At 44.2% G+C, this 20,010-nt stretch overlaps 1 protein-coding gene across 1 annotated transcript in view; it reads left to right on the forward strand.

The window, feature by feature from the left end:
- ATP1A1 (ATPase Na+/K+ transporting subunit alpha 1) overlaps nucleotides 1-19,603 on the forward strand; it is a 30,991-nt gene extending 11,388 nt beyond the window's left edge. The window contains exons 2-23 of the mRNA XM_045546903.1: nucleotides 5-115; nucleotides 793-852; nucleotides 2,612-2,815; nucleotides 3,418-3,531; nucleotides 3,945-4,079; nucleotides 4,203-4,320; nucleotides 4,757-5,025; nucleotides 5,531-5,729; nucleotides 6,111-6,220; nucleotides 8,436-8,570; nucleotides 9,034-9,226; nucleotides 10,665-10,840; nucleotides 11,815-11,951; nucleotides 12,760-12,910; nucleotides 13,499-13,667; nucleotides 13,813-13,967; nucleotides 14,357-14,480; nucleotides 15,766-15,911; nucleotides 16,020-16,150; nucleotides 16,411-16,512; nucleotides 18,720-18,811; nucleotides 19,254-19,603. Of these exons, the coding sequence (XP_045402859.1) occupies nucleotides 5-115; nucleotides 793-852; nucleotides 2,612-2,815; nucleotides 3,418-3,531; nucleotides 3,945-4,079; nucleotides 4,203-4,320; nucleotides 4,757-5,025; nucleotides 5,531-5,729; nucleotides 6,111-6,220; nucleotides 8,436-8,570; nucleotides 9,034-9,226; nucleotides 10,665-10,840; nucleotides 11,815-11,951; nucleotides 12,760-12,910; nucleotides 13,499-13,667; nucleotides 13,813-13,967; nucleotides 14,357-14,480; nucleotides 15,766-15,911; nucleotides 16,020-16,150; nucleotides 16,411-16,512; nucleotides 18,720-18,811; nucleotides 19,254-19,282 (3,060 nt within the window). The 3' untranslated portion in view covers nucleotides 19,283-19,603. The remainder of the gene's footprint in view (nucleotides 1-4; nucleotides 116-792; nucleotides 853-2,611; nucleotides 2,816-3,417; nucleotides 3,532-3,944; nucleotides 4,080-4,202; nucleotides 4,321-4,756; nucleotides 5,026-5,530; nucleotides 5,730-6,110; nucleotides 6,221-8,435; nucleotides 8,571-9,033; nucleotides 9,227-10,664; nucleotides 10,841-11,814; nucleotides 11,952-12,759; nucleotides 12,911-13,498; nucleotides 13,668-13,812; nucleotides 13,968-14,356; nucleotides 14,481-15,765; nucleotides 15,912-16,019; nucleotides 16,151-16,410; nucleotides 16,513-18,719; nucleotides 18,812-19,253) is intronic.
- The last annotated feature ends 407 nt before the right edge of the window (nucleotides 19,604-20,010 follow it).

Below are 20,010 nucleotides of genomic sequence, written 5' to 3' on the forward strand. Positions count from 1 at the left end.
ATAGGTTGGACGTGATAAATATGAGCCCGCAGCAGTTTCAGAACATGGTGACAAAAAGGGCAAAAAGGCCAAGAAAGACAGGGACATGGATGAACTGAAGAAAGAAGTTTCTATGGTAAGTACTAGGAGGAAGGTTGCATCTGTTATTCTTCTGAAAAACTGTGTCTTATATCTTTGAGTGTATGCCACCTACCCCAATCCCCACTGTATCCTTTGTCAGAGAATTGCCTTATTTTAAAAGAGAAAATAGCAGTTGTACAGATCTTACCCAGTTGTAGGGGTTGAGACTGAAAATTTTCATTTTAGAGAATGTAGAGGATTGGAAAAGTTACTCAGTCACTCTGGCATTAACCAAGGGTCCACAGAAGGAATTGTGGTTGCTGTCATGGGTCTTTGCTTTTCTCTGGGTGATGTTGAATGTTGGGAACTTCCAACCTCTCCAGGCTATGGAGCCATCCACAGACTTAACCTGTCTAGAATCTGCCTGGTTATCAGAGAAGGCAAACAAGGTTATACTAGGTCCCTGAAAGCTGCTGGGTTTCTCCAAAGTGATGTGGCAGGCAGTAACAGGCCACCATTACTCAGCTTTAGCCACGCTCCAGTGAAGAGCTCTCTGTAGACAGCCACGTGCTTGCCAAGCCATTGCTCTTCAATGGTGAAAAGCATACCAACTTCTTCACTGAAGAAAAACTCCTTTTATGAGCTTAATGATAATAATGAGTAATATTGATGCTTTTTTGTCCTTTTTTATGCTATAATGTTTAACTTGTCTTTCTTTCTATTTTCCCTTAGGATGACCATAAACTTAGCCTTGATGAACTTCATCGTAAATATGGAACAGACTTGAGCCGTGTATGTTCTAATTTGAAACTTGTACAGAATCCTAGTTTTCTCTAATACATAGTCCCCCATATTACAGGTCTAACTTTGGGGGCTCTGGGAAGAGGATGATAGCTGCCAATCTGCCTGTCTGTTTTGTGACATTCACAGAGCTTGGGCTTTTATATGCTACCATTTTATTTTCCCTGAAACTTTTTGAAGGTAGACCTTATTTTCTCTGTTTTGTAGTGGATGAAAACCAGTTAAGTGTAAGCACCAGGACTTGCAGTTAACTCCAAAGCCATTATTATTTCCTGACCTCTTGATTACAAATTTTCCCTTTATTTTTGTACATTTGTTAAATTGAGCTGAATATTTCAGCTAGTTGACTGTTCAACCATTGAAATTTTTGCCCTTTTCCCAGCCAGCCCATTGCAGTGTGTTAGAACTTCGGTTATTCCATCATTTATTGGAAACTTGTTTTGTACAAGATTCAGAGAAACCTTTCCATAAAATGTGTTATGTATTCTTGTTATCTAGAGAATTTTGATATTAAATTTGCTACAACCATTATAAAAGTAAATAGTAGTGTAGGGGTGTGGAATTTGTTATTTCTAGACAATCACTAAAAGGTCTAGGGAGTGACAAGCTAATATGTAGCGTCGTTCCGGTAAAGCATCAAGAGGCATGGGTACCCTAAGCTCCAGACGGGGCCCTGACCACTCAGAACAACCTGCTAACAGTTACTCTGCGCTCACTATGTGCCAGGCAGTCTCTTGAGCACTCCCCATGTATTTTCTCACTTAAGTTTTTATTTGGGTCTTGTGGAGCATTCTTTCTGTGTCCTAAGTCCATTACTTAAATGCTGTGGGTCTGTTTCCTTCCTTGTAAAATGGTGTTGATAATACCTACAAAGGATTGTCGTAAGAATTAAACAAGTTACCTAAAGTGCTGAATTCAGTGCCTGGCATGTAGATAGTGCTCAGATGTTTGCTAACACATCACAAAAGACATATAAATAGACACTTTAGGCAAAAATGTGTTTTATATCTTTTTTTTGACCTGATATTTTGATAGTGCAAAAGTAATCATATCTTTCCCTCTTAATGAGAGCCATATATCTAACTGCTTGTTGTCAGTGAATCTTGGTTTTAAGGCCCATTAGGAAATAGCAGGGCTTTCGTACAGTGTACTTTTCCAGTGAATACTTTCCAATTGACAGGTTTATTGGGAGTTAGCTAAAATATGCATGTGTATAAGCCCTTCCTGCCAGACAGGTGCTTTAATTGCCTTCCAAAGAATAAAGTTCTATACTTTTAAAACGTGGCTGTTAACCCAATAAGAGTTTGGATTACTCCAGAAATTTTTTTCTCCTTCGATGTTTGTGAAGGTTTTTTTTTTTTTTCTCCCTGACATAATCAATATACAGAAAACTGAACTGTTTCATTAAAATAGATATCTTTTTGGTAAAAAGGCAATTTGGCATGAATCCCTTTATCTAAAACTTAGAAGAGACCAGGCTGGATTCAAATTTGTCCATGGATCAATTTTAAAAAAGTTTTAATTGGGGCGTTAGGGGTTCCTCAGGGAATTTGGGCATATTGTTTGCCTGACTACGTGGGACATCATCAGAATTATGCATGGAGGAATTTACCGGGTTTTGCCTTGATGCTCTAGCTTGGGAAAATTTTTTTCCTCCTTAATCCTAAATCCTTTACTCAGCTATCGGGTAGGTATGTTAGCCCAGAAGTGCTGGTGTAGTTTGTCTTACCGATATTCTTGTACTTCTCAGGGCTTGACATCTGCTCGAGCAGCTGAGATCCTGGCCCGAGACGGTCCCAATGCCCTCACGCCCCCTCCCACTACTCCTGAATGGATCAAATTCTGTCGGCAGCTGTTTGGGGGTTTCTCAATGTTACTGTGGATTGGGGCGATTCTTTGTTTCTTGGCTTACAGCATCCTAGCTGCCACGGAAGAGGAACCTCAAAATGATAATGTGAGTTCTGTAGTTCTGTGTATGGATTCATAGGTACACGTAAGATACCCTCTTGGTCTCTGCCTCTTTCTTCTTTTCAATTACCACTAGTTACTGGTGGCGCTAGACACTGGGGAGTAATGTCAGCAGCTGTTGTCTTCCAGGCCCATCCATTGTTCCTTCATTTCAAGGTTCTCTCTATTTCCCACTTGGGAGGCTCCTAGGAGCTGGCTGTCCACCCTGTGTGTTGTGCTGTGACCAGGCAGCTCTGCGCAGGTCCTGGCCCCCGTCCAGCTGCCACTCAGTAGGTGCCGAGCACCACTTCTAATGCTGACACATTGCACCTGTCCAGAAATCTTCGGTAGCCATTCTTCAAAAGTCACAAGTTGGTTGGGAGATGTCTCTCTTTTGGGAGAAAGTGATTCATCTAGAACACTTCCAAAAGCCTGTCAAGTCAGTTTCCATGTGGTCACTAGAAAGATAAATATGAATATGTGAGTTCTATATTTTTGAAGCCTGAACTGTCTATTAAAAGCCTGCTTTTTATTCAGCCAAAAACCTAACTAAATGTTCCCAATTCTTGACTAGAGCCATCCAACCCTAACTTGTCTGCTCCCTTCCAGCTGTACCTTGGAGTGGTGCTGTCAGCAGTTGTCATCATAACTGGCTGCTTCTCCTACTATCAGGAAGCTAAAAGTTCAAAGATCATGGAATCCTTCAAAAACATGGTCCCTCAGGTACCTGATGCTCTGTGCTCCCCAATGGATGATTTAGCCCCAAGAACATGAATTAGTATGAAAAGGTTTTCCAATGTTAAGTGGCTCCAGCAGAGAGATGGGTGTCTTCTCCCCTCACCCCAAACCAGACCTACTTTCCTTCTACCCCAGGCAGCAATAAATAGCCTTCCTTCTGAACATAGACCCGTTACACAAACACACTGTCTAAAAACAGGGTCTCTCAGGCAGCCGATGAGCAGGCTTGTTTAACTTGTATAAATTAAAAGGTAAATAATATCTTTGTTATGTATTCAGATAATTAGGATTATATAGATCATTTGCAATTCTATTTTCTTGTTTTGGACACTACCCTTTCCTTGTTGGTATCTGTTTTTATCTGACTTAATGGTGTAAACTGTTTTTCCCTTCCAAAGCAAGCCCTTGTGATCCGAAATGGTGAGAAAATGAGCATAAACGCAGAGGACGTTGTGGTCGGGGATCTGGTGGAAGTGAAAGGAGGGGACCGAATCCCTGCTGACCTCAGAATCATATCTGCAAATGGCTGCAAGGTACATCTTTAAACAAACCTCTCAGAGCCAGCTCTGCTGTTTGGGCGGATAAGTGGAGCGGCACAGTAGCCCATAATGAGGCCAAGGTATTCCCATGACGCTGCTTATTTTTCTCACGTGCAGGTGGATAACTCTTCACTCACTGGTGAATCAGAACCCCAGACTAGGTCTCCGGACTTCACAAATGAGAACCCGCTGGAGACGAGGAACATTGCCTTCTTTTCAACCAACTGTGTTGAAGGTAGATCATTTTAAGGCACTATCAAGCATGGCATGGTATTTATCTTGGGCATTAATAATGACCAAAAAAACCATAGGCATATATCTCCCCTTGTTTTATGGGCTCCATAATGGCAACTTTGCTTGCTGGCAGGAAAACCCAGGAAGCCTTGTGGCTGTTTCTCCCCTTCCCTCCACCTCCAGCCTGCCTCTTCTATTTTCATTGCCAGTCTAGCATGGATATTGGAGCTGCTGTTCTGCTAATGGATGGAAATCCCTTTGCCCAAGTGTCTGTGGTTTAAAACCAGCTGCATGTACAACCAAAAAGCTGGCCCTTAAAATTAAAAACATGTATGTCTTTGTCTCTCTTTTTTTAACCATGCCATGAAATTGTGCAAATTCTGTGGCTTCTTTCCAGTTAGATACAATTTGGTACTACCCACCCCTTCTTTTTTAAGGCACTGCACGTGGCATTGTTGTATACACTGGGGATCGCACTGTGATGGGAAGAATCGCCACGCTTGCTTCTGGGCTAGAAGGGGGCCAGACCCCCATTGCTGCAGAAATTGAACATTTTATCCACATCATCACGGGTGTGGCTGTGTTCCTGGGTGTGTCTTTCTTCATCCTTTCTCTGATCCTCGAGTACACCTGGCTTGAGGCTGTCATCTTCCTCATCGGTATCATCGTAGCCAATGTGCCAGAGGGCCTGCTGGCCACTGTCACGGTAAGAGGCTTGGGGAGGGGTGGTCACTCACTCTGGTCAGCTTGCATGTGGGACTCATCCACTACCCTCCTCTAAGGGCTTGCCAGCTCACAGTTTACTCATCGTGTTTGTGTGTAGTTTCTCTTCAGAGCCACACCACTTGGTGAGCTGTGACAGTGAGAAAACTTCAGCGTGTGTTTATACAGAAGATAGGAGCCCAAAAACATGCGTTTTGTCCTTAAATTACCACATGATCCAGAAGAATATAATGGAGAAAGGAAAACTTGGGGTTGGGTGGGGGGAATAGAATGTGGTAGGTCCTGTTATTATTTTTCTTAATGTATTGCTTTTTGGAGGGGAAGAGAAAGCCCCCATATACATGTTATCATTATTATTTCTTCAGACTTCAGAGAAGGTCGCAGAAATTTAATTTCAGACTAATTTCTTCCATATTAGGGTATAGCAGGAATCTGTGTCAAATTCCAACCTGGCTGAGTGAAGGAATCTAATTCCTAATATTTTTCAGGTGTGTCTGACGCTTACTGCCAAACGCATGGCGAGGAAAAACTGCTTAGTGAAGAACTTAGAAGCCGTGGAGACTTTGGGGTCCACATCCACCATCTGCTCGGATAAAACTGGAACTCTGACTCAGAACCGGATGACAGTGGCCCACATGTGGTTTGACAATCAAATCCATGAAGCTGATACAACTGAGAATCAGAGTGGTAAGACCAGGCTGCCTCACACTTTAGCCACCAGCTCACTTTGCTTGCTTTTTTTAAATAAGAAATTGCATGATTTTTTTTTTTTTTTTTTTTTTTTTTTTTAGGTATGGCAATTTCTCTCTCTTTTTTTTTTTTTTTTTTAATTTTTATCATTTGGGAAAGAGTCAAGGATATAGGGTTTAGATTTTTTTTTTTTGCATGTTAATAGCAAAGTTAATTTTCCCTACAAATGTGATTTAAAAATGCCTAAAACCTGATTAGTTTCATTAATTGGGAAATGAGATGAAACATTTCAGATTTTTATGGGACTTTAGTAGGAGAATTGAGAACGTGGCATTCAAAGTTAATACATTCTTTGTTGTGTTTTCTTGCCTCCATCAGGTGTCTCTTTTGACAAGACTTCAGCCACCTGGCTTGCTCTGTCCAGAATTGCAGGTCTTTGTAACAGGGCAGTGTTTCAGGCTAACCAGGAAAACCTCCCTATTCTTAAGGTACGCTAAGGAGTTGCTGTTAGCCATTATGTTGCCTTTTGCAGGGGTATAGGTACTGCACAAGAACTGCCGTTGAGTGTTCTTGTTAAATAGCACGTTACCTGTGAGGTCTGTACAATAACCGTTCATTGCAGAACACTTGGGATGATCTGTGTTGTGCTTGCTATGTATAACTATATAGTAATCTGTGATATCTGGATAGGTTGGAAAAAAGGGAAGATACAGTAAAAATTTGACTGAAGGCGGGAGTAGGAGGTGGAAGGCAATCTTTATTGGTGAAAAACCTAATTAACCCACTTTACTATTCTGAGTTTATCTATCACCTAACCTAGTGGACAGTGAGGGCTACTCAAGTGACTCCATAATCATATTTGCATATTAGGATACAGTAGATTCCAGTAAATCCCTTAAGCCATTTATTTTCTTAAAATAGCTCAGTTTATCTTATTTGTTCTTAGCTTATTTACTAATGATGCAAAAATAAGCTCAAGGCAAAAATAAGCTCAGTCTCATGGAATTCTCATGCAGTTGGAAATGACTGGGATTTTTCTGTGATGCCCAAGAGAAGATGAAGTCTCAGAAGAGTCATGAGTTGCACAAAGTCCTTTAGGAGGAGAAAGAGCCATGTGAGGCTCTGGTGCTAGTTCTGGGTATAAACTGAGTTGCCAAAGAGAATATGGCTTAAATGTAGCTGAGATGGCTTCTGTTGTGAAGACAGGGTTTATTTATTCTGTAAAGGAGATTTCCCTGGCATTGAATTGCTGTTGATTTGAGGATGGTGGCGTTTATGTTGGGGATAAAACCTAAGATGTCTGCTTCATGTTTTTCTTTACCTCAAAGTGGAAATTTTCTAGGCTTTGAGCATTGGGACTCACAAGTGTCAAATTTTTTCTCATTTAAAAACCCCAGAAGGGCTGGGCGTGGTGGCTCATGCCTGTAATCCTTGCACTCTTGGAGGCCGAGGCGGGCGAATCGCTCGAGGTCAGGAGTTCGAGACTAGCCTGAGCAAGAGCAAGACCGCCGTCTCTACTAGAAATAGAAAGAAATTTTATGGACAGCTAAAAATATATATAGAAAAATTAGCCAAGCATGGTGGCGCATGCCTGTAGTCCCAGCTACTCGGGAGGCTGAGGCAGGAGGATCGCTTGAGCCCAGGAGTTTGAGGTTGCTGTGAGCTAGGCTGACACCATGGCACTCTAGCCCAGGCAACAGAGCAAGACTCTGTCTCAAAAAAAAAAAAAAAAAAAAAAAAAAAAACCCCAGAAGGGTAGCAGGAGATATATTCTAAGTATTTCAGGAGTTGAGCAATGTGGATGGCATTATTGCCCAAAGAAAGGGGCAGTAGTCCTATTCTGCTTTAGTAACTGGCTTTTATTTAAAATAATCCCCACTTATTTCGTGTCTCTTACCAAACCTAGACACCTTTCTTATTACACAGGGTTAGTATATTTGTGAGCATTAATTTGCTCATCTGCTTAGGCAGCCTTGCATGTCAGAGTTCTAAAACCTTTGCCTATATAAAAGTTGTTTACAACTTGAAATGTTTTTACTATGTTAAAATATAAGCGTGTCACCATACAAGTACACAACACAAAACACAACTGCGTTACCTGACATGTGGGCCCTAACTAAAACGTTGGCTGATTAGATTACACTGTCGGAACTGATGGTAGCTTTTGGGTTGCATCCTTCAGGCCCAGATAATTTTGCACATTATGTTTAAAATATAAAGTCCTCTACTTTGCCCTTGACACAGGCAGTTTGCCCCTAGTCCTGAAACCTTAAGCCATTTCGTTTTAAAGTCTAGGGCAATGAGAAGGACATTATAAATGTTTACTGTCTCACTTGGTATTTTCAGATTCATAACCAGAAGTATGTAGCTGGGAATAGCATTGGCTTTGAGACTCCTCCCCAGGCCAGGGGGAGATAAAAATAGGCTGAGGTAGATCGGAAGGGTGTGTTACGCTTCTCCTAGGGCAGGTGAGGCCTTCATGCACCCTTGTGCCAGAAGCTGATGTGGGCTCGGGAGGAGGTTGGAGTTGGAGTTGGAAGCGCTGTGCATGGCAGTGGTCACTCCCCACCCCGCTGCTTCCTCCTCCTGTCCTTTCCCACCTCTGACGAGTCTGGAATATGGTCTGAGTTATTTTTCCTGTTTTTCAGTGGTTCCTCAGTGAAATTGTTTGGGGTAATTAACAGAGGATGTCTCTGTTCACAGCGGGCTGTTGCAGGAGATGCCTCTGAGTCAGCGCTCTTAAAATGCATGGAGCTGTGCTGTGGTTCTGTGAAGGAGATGAGAGAAAGATATGCCAAAATAGTAGAGATACCCTTCAACTCCACCAACAAGTACCAGGTCTGACGATTGGGGGGTCGTGTGGCGGGCGAGGGCGGGCTGGGGACCAAGAGGGGGAGGCATGTGAATTGGAGGAAGAAATATTCCCCCTTTCAGAGTTTTACAAGCTTTAACTTTAAATTTTACCCTGACTACATAAAGAAAATCCTAATTTAGTTGAATATCAGTAGATAAATGAAACCTCTTCCAAAATATTCCGTGGGTTCTTTTGAATACATATTTGTGGTTTGGGGTGGGGGGTACAGGGGTGTATGCACCAATACGTGCCAATCCCTTTGTTCTGAAGTTGTCTTTAGGAAAATTTTGTGTGGAACAAAGCTGAAAAAGAAGGGATCTTGGGCGGTGTGTGTGTGTTTGTTTGTTTGTTTTGTAACAAATACTAAATAGTAAGTGAAGCTTTGTTTTCCTCCATGGACTGCGACGTCCACTCACCCAATGTTTGCATGTGAATGATCCTTCACAGCTGTCCATTCATAAGAACCCCAATACGTCTGAGCCCCGGCACCTGTTGGTGATGAAGGGTGCTCCAGAAAGGATCCTGGACCGCTGCAGCTCTATTCTTCTCCACGGCAAGGAGCAGCCCCTGGATGAGGAGCTGAAAGACGCCTTTCAGAATGCCTACCTGGAGCTGGGTGGCCTCGGAGAGCGAGTGCTAGGTACGTGGACGGCCTGGTGACAAAGCGCCTGGGCACGTCTCTGTCAGGGCATCTAGTCTGGTAACAGTTACAAGCGATCCCATTCACCTCTGTGTCTTTCTGACTTTCCTCTACGTCTTTTCTGGGGCAGTCCTCCCACCTGTTTATATTTGCCCCCGGTTATGTTGAAAACACTACGTGCTGGAGAAATGTTAATTGTGTTAGACTGTGGGAAACAAAGTCCTCATGGTTTGCTTCTGACTTGTACTTAGACCTTTGGTCTCATGCTAGTCAGTTCTGTTTGTTTAAAAAAAAAATGGGGGAAGGGAATCTTCATTATCCAACTTTTATTGCTATGACCATGATCAATAAGCTTAATTAAATTAAAATTAAGTGATTCTTAGTGCATCTAGAATACACCCATTTCCTGACTGTCTTTGAATGGTTGTGAATTTATATGGGAACTTTTGCACTCAGCTCATAAACTAGACTAACAGTAAACTTTTACTCTCAGATGCTATCTTTTCTACCCTGATGGCCACTGAGGTTTAGAAGTTCATTTCCACTCCTTATTCCATATATTTGGAAAATTGGCATTTATAATATTTTGTAGATTGACCAATATAAATTTATCATTTATGTAATTCTTCCTATTCTCTTTAACTTGGATAACTTAGAACTGGTGACCTGATCTCATACTCTGGTTCTTACCCTTTTCCTCCTGTCTAATTCATGGTGTCTTTCATATGTGTCTATATAACTTAAAGATCACTATCTTCTCCTAAGTGATTTTTTTGCTCCACGACCCCAAAGTAAAAGGAGTCTCTTTTGTTTGAGTCCACATGGCACTTTATACCACTTCAAAGATCATTGCAACCTACATGCAAAATTGAAAGGGATGTCAAATATCTTGATTCATGGGTTAACTATAATATAATACTACATGGTGAATCCCTTGGGAAGAATGTGTCTGATCTTCATTAATCCTTAAAGTAGCTAGCATGATGCTCCATATTGGTACTCAGTAATATATTTTGGTTAAATGAACAAGTGAGCAGAGATGTAACCTCACTTTTTCCAGAGAGAGTAGCTAAGACAAATGATGACATCATTTGCCAAATCCAGACAACCTCTGATCGGTGGGTAGGGCTAGAACCCTAATATCCCAGTGCTCAGAATTAGTGCTATCAATTCTGTCTTCTCCACATCAAACAATTCCTGTATCTTTGAGGCTTGGTGTGATGGATTCTGTCTTTTGAATTTTTTTGTCTTTCAGTGATTCTATATCATTCATAAATGTCAAACAAAACCTTCATTTTGTTGTAAAACTGTAGACTTTTAAAAAATATTCCAAACCAAACATCCAGCTAAAGACAGACATCGGGGACAGCAGGTTGCTGTCATCCTTCTACTGTCTACGGCACTGAAAATCCTCAAAGGCTCCCTGACTTCCTTGCAGGTTTCTGCCACCTCTTTCTGCCGGATGAACAGTTTCCCGAAGGGTTCCAGTTTGACACCGATGATGTGAATTTCCCTGTTGATAATCTCTGCTTTGTTGGGCTCATCTCCATGATCGACCCTCCACGGGCGGCCGTTCCCGATGCCGTGGGCAAATGTCGAAGTGCTGGAATTAAGGTAGTGGCTGGACGCCATCTTAGCTTGGTTTCTTAGTGCCTTGGGCACCCTACTCAGTGAATGTTGCCCCTTGAGGTCCAGGTGGGCAGCTGTTTTTCCAACCTGGTGTATTAATTTCTCATCTGGCAAGCTTTACTTGCAACCAGCAAAGATCAAATAGTGTTATAATGCTAGTGTCAACAGCAGATGAGAGATTAAAGAGAAAATGCTTCTTTAAAAAAGAAATGTAAGCAAAATAAAAAAAGCAAAAGACTTGAAGTTTTAAATTTTGAAATACTTTTTTATTCTAAATTAACAAACCTCATGCAGTGATTGGCATGTCTGTTTTCGGTTGGCTTTTTCAGTGAATGTTTGTCTCTGTGTGTCTGTCTTAATTCTTTAGCTGAATATTATCCAGGTGTACTGATATGGTGTTGCTGGGTATTTGATTTGTTTCTGTTTTTCCATTCTCACGAGTAATACTGCCCTGAAAGGCTATGAGCAAATATTTCCCTACCACTTTGACTATTTCTTTTAAAATATATTCTGAGTATAATCACTAGATCAAAAAGAATAGTAACAATTTTGAATTCTTGTTACATATTGCTCTTACCCAAAATTGGGCCAATGTGAGAATGCTAATCAGCAATAATGCATGGTACCTTTAGAATCTCACCAGCATCAAATTTTTATCATTTTTTGCTGGTTTTAGTAAATCTGTGTATTTTTATGTGACTATCTAAAAGAAAAATAGGTATTATGTATCATACACCAAGATAAAATCTGCGTATTGGCTTTGTGTTTTCTTTCTGTGAATACATATGTTTATATTTTTGGCTCGTGGATGTTTATTAGTTGTATATTTGCATTCTTTTGCTTTTGATATTCTAAGCTGAATCATCCTTAATATTTATTCTTGCCTACTGACACGCAGACTTTTTAAGGTCATTTGCTTGGCAGTTGTGTTTAGCGGATTGTCCTGTTTCTTATTACAGGTCATCATGGTCACAGGAGACCATCCAATCACAGCCAAAGCCATTGCCAAAGGTGTGGGCATCATCTCAGAAGGCAATGAGACCGTGGAAGACATCGCTGCGCGCCTCAACATCCCAGTCAGCCAGGTGAACCCCAGGTAAGGCTGGAAGTTCACATGAGTTTGCTGTGAACAAGCAAATAGTGGTGGTTTGAAACCTTTAGCGTGCTTCTATGATGGTTCACGTGTGGGCTTGTTCTGAGTAGGGCATGAACCTGCACTACGAGAAAGCAATCTTGTCATTCCTGCAGAGGGTTGCAAGTAAAAGCAAGTTGTAATAACCAAAACTTAGGTGATATATTACTCCCAGTTGCAGAGCCTGGGAGAGGTTCAGAGTAACCTCAGAACTGCAATAAATTCAGCAGTCTAGCTCCGATTTCATGCTGTTAACCACTAAGCCATACTGCTTAGCACCTTGACTATTTCCAGGTCCACACTAACAAAATAAAATAAGAAAGGAACAGTTGCTTAGGTAGTTCAGGCCAAGAGAGGAAAAATTGGGCAATAAAGTAAATGGATAACAGAGCCAATTAGTTTTTTGTTTTTATGGTTTAGGGCCCCCACACCCTACTTTAGGGTGAGAGGAGGGTTTGGTCTTTTATCACCTCTCCCACTTTCTAAAACTTGGTTATATGATTTTAGTATGTCTCGTAAAGGTGAAGAAAAGGAAGATGACAGACAGGCCTGCTGCATAGGTTGTTGTGAGCCCCCAGTGAGATAAAATACATGAAAATGCTTGGCAACCTGTAAAATGCTACATGGATAATAGCTTTTATAATACACACTGGGGGAAATGCTTTCTGTCTTTGTATCATTTGCAAAGTGTGTATATAACAGTGTCCCCTCTTTAAATGATAGACATCATGCTGGTGATATGAGTGACTTTATTTTTTGGTCCCAATTCTAGAGATGCCAAGGCCTGCGTAGTACATGGCAGTGATCTGAAGGACATGACCTCCGAGCAACTGGACGAGATTTTGAAGTACCACACGGAGATTGTGTTTGCCAGGACCTCCCCTCAGCAGAAGCTGATCATCGTGGAAGGCTGCCAGAGACAGGTCGGCGAGCCAGCGGGGTCAGACTGCTGCAGGCGGGGACCTCAGGGACTGAGTTCCAGTGGAAGCACAGCAGCAGTGCTGGGAACATACCCAGCTTTCCAGACTCAGCGTGTAGATGCCAGCGGAAGCCCCCAGGCCCAGAGAGGATGACTTGTTACCGGTTGCAGTGGTGCCAGAAGCACTCTACAGTGCGGGTCTCCACTGTGGCTCAGAGCCTGAACCCCCAGTGGGGTCCCTTGGACTAGCAATATGGGGTCCTAGTATCTACAGTGGAGATCTGAATGGCCAGGACACTCTTGTCCCCTGCCTTGAAAAGACGAGGGGGCATGTGTACAGCAGTGGGGTTTCCCAGAGTGCCACTCACCAGAGCCATTACTTCGAGTAGCCCTGGTTAACACAGGGAGAGTCCGTTTGCCATCACGTCTTGATTCTGTTCTTGGGTCGGGCCTGTGTGGCTACTTGGCTGAGACGGTTCAGACATGCAGTCTTCAGTGTCAGTAACGAGCGCCGGGCGGAGCCATGCATCTCACGCGTTTCCATCCCTGTAATGAATGGCTTTATTAACGCATCCCCTTCTTTTCTGGGTAGGGTGCTATTGTGGCTGTCACCGGTGACGGTGTAAATGACTCTCCAGCTTTGAAGAAAGCGGACATTGGGGTTGCCATGGGGATTGCTGGCTCAGATGTGTCTAAGCAAGCTGCTGACATGATTCTTCTGGATGACAACTTTGCCTCAATTGTGACTGGAGTAGAGGAAGGTGAGAGCGCTGTGTTTAAGGTGCTCACCCCAAACTCAGCCAGACACTGCCATTCAGTATCCGTTTATGTACACTTATCGGATATGTTTAGTTTCTAGTCAGCCTGTCTCTTGAGCTATACAGTAAACACACCTTGCTTTCATAGGTCGTCTGATCTTTGATAACTTGAAGAAATCCATTGCTTACACCCTAACCAGTAACATTCCAGAGATCACCCCCTTCCTGATATTTATTATTGCAAACATTCCACTACCACTGGGGACCGTCACCATCCTCTGCATCGACTTGGGCACTGACATGGTGAGTGAGTATGACGATGTCCACACGTCAGTGGTGGTAAGGTATGGGCCGTGTCCTCATCCGCTGGTGTTAGTGGTCACTGTGGTGTTCTGGGACCCACAAGCCTGCCATTAGAAAAAGGAATTCTCTGGAGCAACATCCAGGGTGTGTCCCAGTTTTCAGCATCACAGAATCAGTGTTATCATCCTTCAAGGGAACAGTTAATGCTTATTTATCAGATGGGAATTTTTTTTTAATATTTACCTTTTTTTAAAATGAGACCTGTAATATTGTCTCTGTTTAAAAACAGATTTTTAAAAGGGAGGGTAAGAATTTTATACCAGAAGGTCATAATATTAGCTTCCTTGTTTCTGGTAACTTCCAATTCCTTCTCTCCCCTCCTACCCCAGGTTCCTGCCATCTCCCTGGCTTACGAGCAAGCTGAGAGTGACATCATGAAGAGACAGCCCAGAAATCCCAAAACGGACAAGCTTGTGAATGAGCGGCTGATCAGCATGGCCTACGGGCAGATTGGTGAGCCCCAGCATTGAGCAGGAAGGTGGCAGACTGACCGTGTCTGTAGTGATCATGGCTGCCTCAGGTTGAGGTTGATTTCTGAGACTTCACATCTGGGGCAGTTTTCAAGTGAGCCATAACATAGGGTTGAGACTGTGGAGTTTTCCCAAATTCCACATGAGAATAAATCTTCTGCAGTTTGCGCAGATACTTTTTTGTGGGAACTGTAGTTCTTTAGACTGAGCACCCCGTGACTGGGCTCAACTCTGCCTGAGAAATGATGATGTCCTTGTTCACTGAGCCTTGCGGGACACCAAGAATCGTCCTAACGAATTGCATGGATTGACTCAAAGGTGGTTTTCCCTGGGGATACACACTTATCTGTCACTAATTTGGACCGAGAGTTAGGCATTGAAGAAATCACGGGTTTGAAGGTTTGGCAGGTAGGTCACCACCAAATGGTGAGCCTGCACCCGCACGCCCCTCCTGTTGATTTCTGCTCCACCAGTAGAGCATGACCAGCTAGCAGGTGGTTTAGGTGGGGGACAGTCAAAATGCCCTGTGTTTTTTAAATCCTCTGCCAAGTCTCCTTCAAGGGAACCTGGTGAAGCCACCGTGAGCAGCTTGTTCCTCTGGTTGCTTCACTGTGAACACGCGGGTAAAGTAGAATAGATTGGTGCATTATGGAAATTATGGCAAAGATTCATTAGACTTGTTGTTGGCAACAAAGTAATTGGCTGATAGCCCATCCCGACCTTCTTCAAGAAGACCTAATTTTGAGAGGGAGGGAAGTGGATTTCCCCTAACAGCAGGAGATGATCAGGCCCGGCGGAGTGGTACGTGCCTATAGACCCAGCTACTCAGGAGACTAAGGCAGGAGGATCACTTGAGCCCAGGAGTTTGAGGTTGCTACAAGCTGTGATGATACCACGGCACTTTAGCCTGGGCGACAGAGCGAGACTCTGTCTCAAAAAAAAGAAAGCAGCAGATGATCACATAATAGAGGTGGATGTCTTAACAGCATGTATGTCCGGGCATGTATGTTCTGGGCATGTATGTCTTTTTTAAGCTCTAAAAAGTGAGTAAAAAATAGATGAGGGCCCTGAGCTTGGTGTGAGCCCCTGGGATCCTCCATCCCTTCCCTCCTAGCCCATGGATGACCAGGCAACTCTCGTGCCTTTATCAAGCAGTGATAAAAGCCTCGCTATGTCTCTCCCAGGCCTGCTCCAGTAATCAGATGAAGGGTGTAGAGATGCCCTTGCATGAGGGTCTAGCATTAACGTCGTTTTCCCCAACTTCTCAGGTATGATCCAGGCCCTGGGGGGCTTCTTCACTTACTTTGTGATTCTGGCTGAGAATGGCTTCCTCCCGATTCACCTGCTGGGCCTCCGAGTGGACTGGGATGACCGCTGGATCAACGACGTGGAAGACAGCTATGGACAGCAGTGGGTGAGTAGGGGCCTCTCCCCTGACCAGTGCCCGAGCTCCTCAAGCCCACATTGTCACCGGCCGTGCAGGCGAAGACCACGTCTCATCTGTCTGCCTTTTGCATTTCAGACCTACGAGCAAAGGAAAATCGTGGAGTTCACCTGCCACACAGCCTTCTTCGTCAGTATTGTGGTGGTGCAGTGGGCCGACTTGGTCATCTGTAAGACCCGGAGGAATTCAGTCTTCCAGCAGGGGATGAAGTGAGTGAGGAAGGACATGTCACGGGCCCGAAGAAGGGATCTGGTGATTTCAAACCCTTTGCAAAAAACCCAGCATCCGACAAAAATAGCCAAGTTTCTGGAATCTCTAGTTTTCAGAGCAAATTTAGGAAACAGAATGTTATTTTCTAGTTTTTTCATCTAACCTCTAAATACCTAAGTATTGATCTGCCGTTTAACACATAGCATTAGAAGATAAATCTATTTGCATCTTTTAACCGTTTTCCCCTCTTTAATTTTAGGAACAAGATCTTAATATTTGGCCTCTTCGAAGAGACGGCCCTTGCTGCTTTCCTTTCCTACTGCCCTGGAATGGGTGTCGCCCTTAGGATGTATCCCCTTAAGTAAGTTGATCTTCTTGTAGCCCCCAAAAAAGTGTTCAGTAGTATGTGTGGCTTTCCCCCTTGTGACATGCATTAATAACTATTTTCAGATTTTGAGTGGTGTGTATAAGAATTCCTATGGAATGGGAACTTAGGAAAACTTGATTTGTCGGTAAATCAGACTAGCGAATCCAGAAGTTTGTATGATGGCAGCCAGTACATAGGGTCTGGCCCAAGATGAGAAAGGGCCAGACAGGCTCTGGCACCTTGGAGCAGCTAACCGCAGTGAGCACTTGGGTCCTCCAGCCACAGGCCCGCTGTCTTTCAAGGCCGGCTAGGGCATCCCAGGGTGTGGGAGCCCAGGCTCAAATCTTGATTCTCTTACCTAGTCACTGCCCCGGCGCAAGCCTGTACCTTTCTGGGGCTCTGAATCCTCTGCTTGCAAAGAAAGAAGGTTGGAGAAGCAGGTCTGAAGTCCCATTTGCCCTCTAATCAATCATGGGTAGAGTTGATCACGGGGAGCGTACCCCTGGTCTTTGGTCAGAACCAGACTGGCCTTAAACACAGTGAATGGCTTTGCCCTTCGTATAGACTTGTGTTTTCACATAGAGGGTTTACCACAAACTCCAGTAGCTTTTTGCAACATTTCAGTTTGTTTGGTGATAGTCTGGAAACTGCTTGAGGTTCAACATCTGCAACTTGATTAAAATATGCTAAGCCACAGAACGTGGGACCCATAAGCCAGGTCCCTTCAAGAACGCTTTTGTTTAAAGCATCAGTCTGCTTTGAATCCCCACTGTCCCGTCCTTGCTCAGACCCATCTGGACCATCTTGCCTGGCCTGTTGCCAGCACTTCCTTCCGCTGATCTTATGCCTAAAGTAATCCAAACCCGTTGGCCTCATTCGCCTGCTGGTGGGTGCCTGCAGATACCGTCTGTGGTCTGGGTGAGACTGGCATCCGGGGTCTGCCTCATTGTCCCAGCCCGTCTTTGCAGCATTGTCTTTCACCCACCCAAGCTCATGTTAGGTGAATTCAGCATTCTCTTCCGCTGCCTATGTATTTGGTAAGGTGCTCTCTCCCTCTGGGGTCCCCCTGCTGTTCCCTCCCACCCCATCAGTCCTGATAGTCCTTCAGTGCTGATTTCCTTGGAGCTTGTCCCCCTGGGCTCTTGACCTCCTGGGCCTGTGCAGTGTCACCTCTTCTTTGGCATTACTTGTTACTTGTCATTTCTGCTTCCCATTAGATTATAATCTTGAAGGCCTGGGCCATAGTGTCTTTGTTCTCTTTGTATACCCAGCACCCTGCACAGAGCTGGCATACAGCAGGGGCAAGCCGTGTCCAAGTCGAATTCCATCAGCTTGGGCCATTGTTATCAAAAGGAGGCCAGGAGAGGTCACAGAGATTTCTAAAAGGCTGAAATGGAAAACTGCACCAAAGGAGGGACATGTTCATCTTCTGGGTCCTTCAGTCTTTGGTTACCACTAGAGAATTTGTTCCTGATGGGTTCTGTCCAATTTTACTTGGCGGCTGAGTGAAATGAGGTTGTCTCTTAGCTGTTGTCACAGACACCCTAGAAGAGGAGGAGACCACCAGAGTCCTGCCCAGGGATAGCCTTTGTCACACAGTGGCAGGAGCTGGTGACCACGGAGGCTGCCCAGAGCCTGTCTGCAGGCCAGGGACAGTGTGGTGGCAGCCCCTGGGCCCCTTGAAGGTCTTTGTGATCTGTTAGGGCCCCAGGTCTAGGACTCAGAACACACAGCTGGCTGTTCCAAATTCCATTGTCACAGATGAAATTTAGGGGACGAATAAACTAGTTTTGACTCACACTGGCAGGTGTGTTTCTTCAAATGCCAAGACATTAGGCAGATGGACTCAAAAGCTTCTTAAACCTTTAGAAATGATAGAAGGAAAATGTCCAGTTGCCCTGAGATTGTCAACAGAAAATGTACTTAACTCATCTTCTAAACCGATTGTCATGAAAACCAAACTGAAGGTGGGTAGGGATCCCTTCGTAAAAGTCTGCACACTGCTTGCTTCATCTCTAGGCCCTGGGCACATAGAGCGGCAATCTATTTTTAAGGCATTGTTATTTGTTCTGTTACTGACTCAGTAGTTAACTGTGACTGTACTTGGCTTCTCTCCTGTCACTATGGTGATGTGCAATTTCCCTTTCTTCCTTTGAATTGTGTTCACGTATGTGTAACTGGGTACTTGATTCTGTTTCCAGACCTACCTGGTGGTTCTGTGCCTTCCCCTACTCTCTCCTCATCTTCGTATATGACGAAGTCAGAAAACTCATCATCCGGCGACGCCCTGGCGGTAATTACGGCATTTTAACTTTTTTGGTTGCAGGGGTTGGGGGGCTGCAGTTCTGTTGGCTTTTGTTCTTTCCATTGAAGTGTCTGGGCTCCCCTGAGCTCAGGCTGATTGGCTAAGGCTGCTGCACCAGCAAACTGTATGGTCACCCCCTCACAATGGAGATCTCAATTAGAGTTTGAAAACTGACCATCTTTTGGACTTTCAAATACAAAGTAAATAGGATTTTGTGAAAAACTGTCAGAAACCTAGACCATCGTTCCAGGTAACGTGGTATTTCTAAACATGTTTAAATACATACAATTGAGGTCCCATGTTGAATTTGGATTTTAACCCCCGCCCACCCACATTGTTCTCCGGCTGATTTCTGTCCCTGTTTTCCCGCTGGATGCCGGAGCGAGGAAGACTTACTGTAGTCTGTCTTTTCTCTCTTTGCCGCCCACAGGCTGGGTGGAGAAGGAGACCTACTACTAGCCCCTGCCCTGCACACCGTGGAGCATCAATGCCACGCACCCTGCATCCACCCCCACCCCCTTTGTGTACTTCAGTCTCGGAGTTCGGAACTCCACCCTGGTAGGAAAGCACCACCGCATGTGGGGAAGCGACGCCCTGGAATGAAGCATGTAGCCACTCGGGGGGAGGGGGGGCTGCCTGAAAAACATCCATCTGTGGAAATGACAGCGGGGAAGGTTTTTACGTGCCTTTTTGTTTTTGTAAAAAAGGAGAACCCGGAAAGACTGAAAGAATACATTTTATATCTGGATTTTTACAAATAAAGATGGCTATTATAACGGAGTTTGTCTGTGCCCTCGTCACTTCCTTGGCACGGGTGTCTGTGTGTGATCTGGAGCTGTCGTTCTTAGTGTGCGGTCCCCACACCAGCAGCTGATGGGTGTCACCTGGGAGCTTGTTAGGAAGGCAAGCCCAGACCCACCGAGTCAGACTGGTCAGCAGCTGAATAAACCCTCAGGTGATTTTGATTCACACTCAAGTTTGAGAACCACTGGCTAAGAGGGAACATTCTGCCCGTGCTCTTTTATTCGGAATAGGTGAACTCACCTGACCCATTTTCCTGGGCACTATTTCAGGTGGTATGGCTGTAACTCCACCTGCTGCCTTAGTGTCTAGCTGCTTGGTGGGAAAACACCTCACCTGAAGAATTTACAGACCCTGAGAATACAACAAACTGCAGATGAGGCCCT

Source organism: Lemur catta, chromosome 3, assembly GCF_020740605.2.
Source record: "Lemur catta isolate mLemCat1 chromosome 3, mLemCat1.pri, whole genome shotgun sequence".
In the NCBI taxonomy this organism is placed as follows: Eukaryota; Metazoa; Chordata; class Mammalia; order Primates; family Lemuridae; genus Lemur; species Lemur catta.